Source organism: Hipposideros armiger, unplaced genomic scaffold, assembly GCF_001890085.2.
Source record: "Hipposideros armiger isolate ML-2016 unplaced genomic scaffold, ASM189008v1 scaffold_539, whole genome shotgun sequence".
NCBI classification, from domain to species: Eukaryota; Metazoa; Chordata; class Mammalia; order Chiroptera; family Hipposideridae; genus Hipposideros; species Hipposideros armiger.
In genome coordinates this window covers 179403-182232 of record NW_017731889.1, presented here as the reverse complement: position 1 = coordinate 182232, position 2830 = coordinate 179403, and the positions used below count along the sequence as shown (strand labels likewise).

General features: G+C 44.0%; 1 protein-coding gene across 1 annotated transcript in view; it reads left to right on the top strand.

Annotated features, from left to right (window-relative positions):
- The first annotated feature begins 226 nt into the window (after nucleotides 1-226).
- Nucleotides 227-2830, top strand: part of FBP2 (fructose-bisphosphatase 2) — a 44894-nt gene continuing 42290 nt past the window's right edge. Inside the window, exon 1 of the mRNA XM_019668783.1 lies at nucleotides 227-503. Within this exon, the coding sequence (XP_019524328.1) occupies nucleotides 334-503 (170 nt within the window). The 5' untranslated portion in view covers nucleotides 227-333. The remainder of the gene's footprint in view (nucleotides 504-2830) is intronic.

Sequence of the window (2830 nt, the reverse complement as noted above, 5' to 3'; positions counted from 1 at the left end):
TTTTTTAGTGGCTGGATTTTCTGTCTACCACCAGTTACTAAATGGTTGCTTCTTGGGATCTTTAAAGAGAGCAGCTCATCGAGAGAAAATAGGTCTGTGTCTCTGTTGCTGCCTGGTTCTATTTACAGCTTGCTTATGGGCGCCTTGGCAACCTTCAGAGTTGGCCATGCCAGAGAGATTTCCTTGAGGGCTCGCCCAACTATCTCAATCACGTGGGCTGGGGCACTTTTCACTAAAGGTTCTAGACCAGCTCTGATACCTCGGAGCAACAGCTCTTACAGATAAACAAAGCTTTCTGCAGAGAGAAAAGGACTTTAAAAATTACCCACCACAATGACGGACAGAAGCCCCTTTGAAACCGACATGCTCACCCTGACGCGCTATGTTATGGAAAAGGGGCGTCAAGCCAGAGGGACAGGGGAGCTCACACAGCTGCTGAACTCCATGCTGACTGCCATTAAAGCCATCTCCTCGGCCGTGCGCAAGGCCGGCCTGGCCAACCTGTGAGTCCCGGGGAGCAGGTGCGGGCGCACAGGCCAGCCCTGACCGACGCACAGGAATCAGGCCCAGGTGGGGAGTGGGCAGAGCTGCAGGCTCTAGGGCAGGAAACCGGGTCAAAAGCTATTTATTGTATTTGCCTATGAGCCCTAAAGGGAAGTTGCCTTTAAAGTTTCTGTCAGGGTGCTTTGATAAAGGGGACTTTGACTTGAATAAGAAAGGAACAAAATACTTGGAGACATGCTATGGAAAAAAAAAAATATATATATATATATAATTTTTCCTGTTGCCATGTATTATAATGATAACAAGCTCAGTGGCTTGTCCCATTAAAACATATATTGAATTATCGTGACTTATATCTGCATTCTCACTGGCACAAAGAAACAGCCAGGAGACTTGAAAGGTCTCTTTATCCTCTTTGCAGATATGAGCATTTTATTGTCATAACCTTTGCCAAAATGTTAGGAGCTAGGCATCATTCACAAAATAACTTCCCAGGAACTCAGCCTACATCTCCTTTCTCATCATCGAAAGGAGTCTTGTTTTTAAAACAATTTTTATTTCTTCTTTGTGACCCTTTCCTTATCTTCTTCTCCACTTGGTGGGCAGGGAGCTGAGAGGTGCTCGGCCCGGGAGGAGGGAATGCCCAGTGTTCAATACTTTGTTCATTTTGATGGTTTATCCAAGCACAGAATGAGGCCAAGTTCAGGCTATGGCTGCTGGTCAACCCAGCAAATTATCCAGTTTAAGTCTGTGATAAAAAGAAACAGTCTTTCTTTGGGCTTCCCTTTTCATTGCAGTAATTCCAGTAGAGGTCCTCTCAGAAGTTGAATTATTATTGTTCCTCCAAAATGAAGAAATTACAAAGTCTAATCATTTAAAATATTTATTACTAACAATTTCGTGCTTTTAACACACACAAAAAATATGATAGCATTCTATAACAAGACGTAATGATCACAAAGTAATTATTGAATTATTTATATGTACAGTTTTGTGACCAGCAATGGGATCCGGATTAAGATGTTTTATGATTGACGTTTTCCCTGTGTATTGCTGTAACTGTATTATTACCTCATGTGGCAATAATGGCCAAACTACATTTAAGGACCTTCATGAATGTTAGGTGCTACCATTTGCCTCTGTCCTGCTCCGGCCAGGTGATGGGTCCTGCTGAGTAACACCATGTAGTGACCCAGCCTCTCCCTGTATGTGGGCCCTGCCGTGCTTAGTGCCCTCCCTGCTGTCTGCGGACATTCACCGGCTCCTGCCCTGGGCAGGACAGTGGGCTCGGCAGCAGCAGCTGTGGTCGGGTTGTATCAATCAGCTGCAGAACTGACTCGGTGGCTGTTGAGTGTCCAGGTGAGTTGGATAATTAAGGTGCTCATCTGATTTGGCTATTCCTTCCATGTGATCATGGACAATGATCTCCTGCTAGGACCTCAGTTTTCCATTTGCAAAGTGGAGAGGATACTAATAGCCTCTAACGTGTAGGGTTATTGTAAGGGTTAGTGAGTCTATGGGATGCTGATTTCGACAGTGCCAGCCCTCTGGTAAATGCTCCTTATTACCGTGGCAACGTACCCAGACCTGGGGAAATTTGCCGGCTGGCTGGTCGATGTCGCAGACTGCCCGCTAGATGGCAGGCACAGCCCGTGGAAACAAAACATCAGGATTTCACATTTACTGGGAGGCTGAATTTTCCTTGGTCTGGCAGAGGCCCCACATTCTGCAATTCAGACAACATCCTTCCTCTGGCCCATCTGTAACACACACCCAAAGTGGCAGCGGGAGAAGCCTATTGGCTAGAAATTCCTCCCTTCTAACAAGATGCTGAAATTATTTTAAGAGGACCCTGGGATTGCTCCTCAAAGAGCTAAAAGGTGCACTGTGTCCCAGAGCAAACCTACTCATGAGAATGGGACTTCCACCTATTTCTGCCACTTCCCATACTTTTCTAGGCACAGATTCAATTAATGCAACTTAAAAGTGATGAAAAATTCTCATGTTTTCCTTCATTTTTTCTCTGCTCCTTGCTGTAGGAAGAAGGGAATGCGAGAATGTCTCTTGTGAAAGCCTCTCCATGGCTTTTACTGCCCAAATGGTAGAACATCCTACTTAAAAATGGTCAGGAAAGTTTCATTGGTAGTTAAAATGCTAGAAGGTATTGCCTTGTGGGTTATAAAGCACCCCTTCACCCACACTTTAACTTGGAGCAATTGTCAGGCAGTTAGGCCTCATTGTTTTTTGTTTGTTTGTTTGTTTTTCATTTTCTTTTATATATATATATATATATATATATATATATATATATATATATATATATATA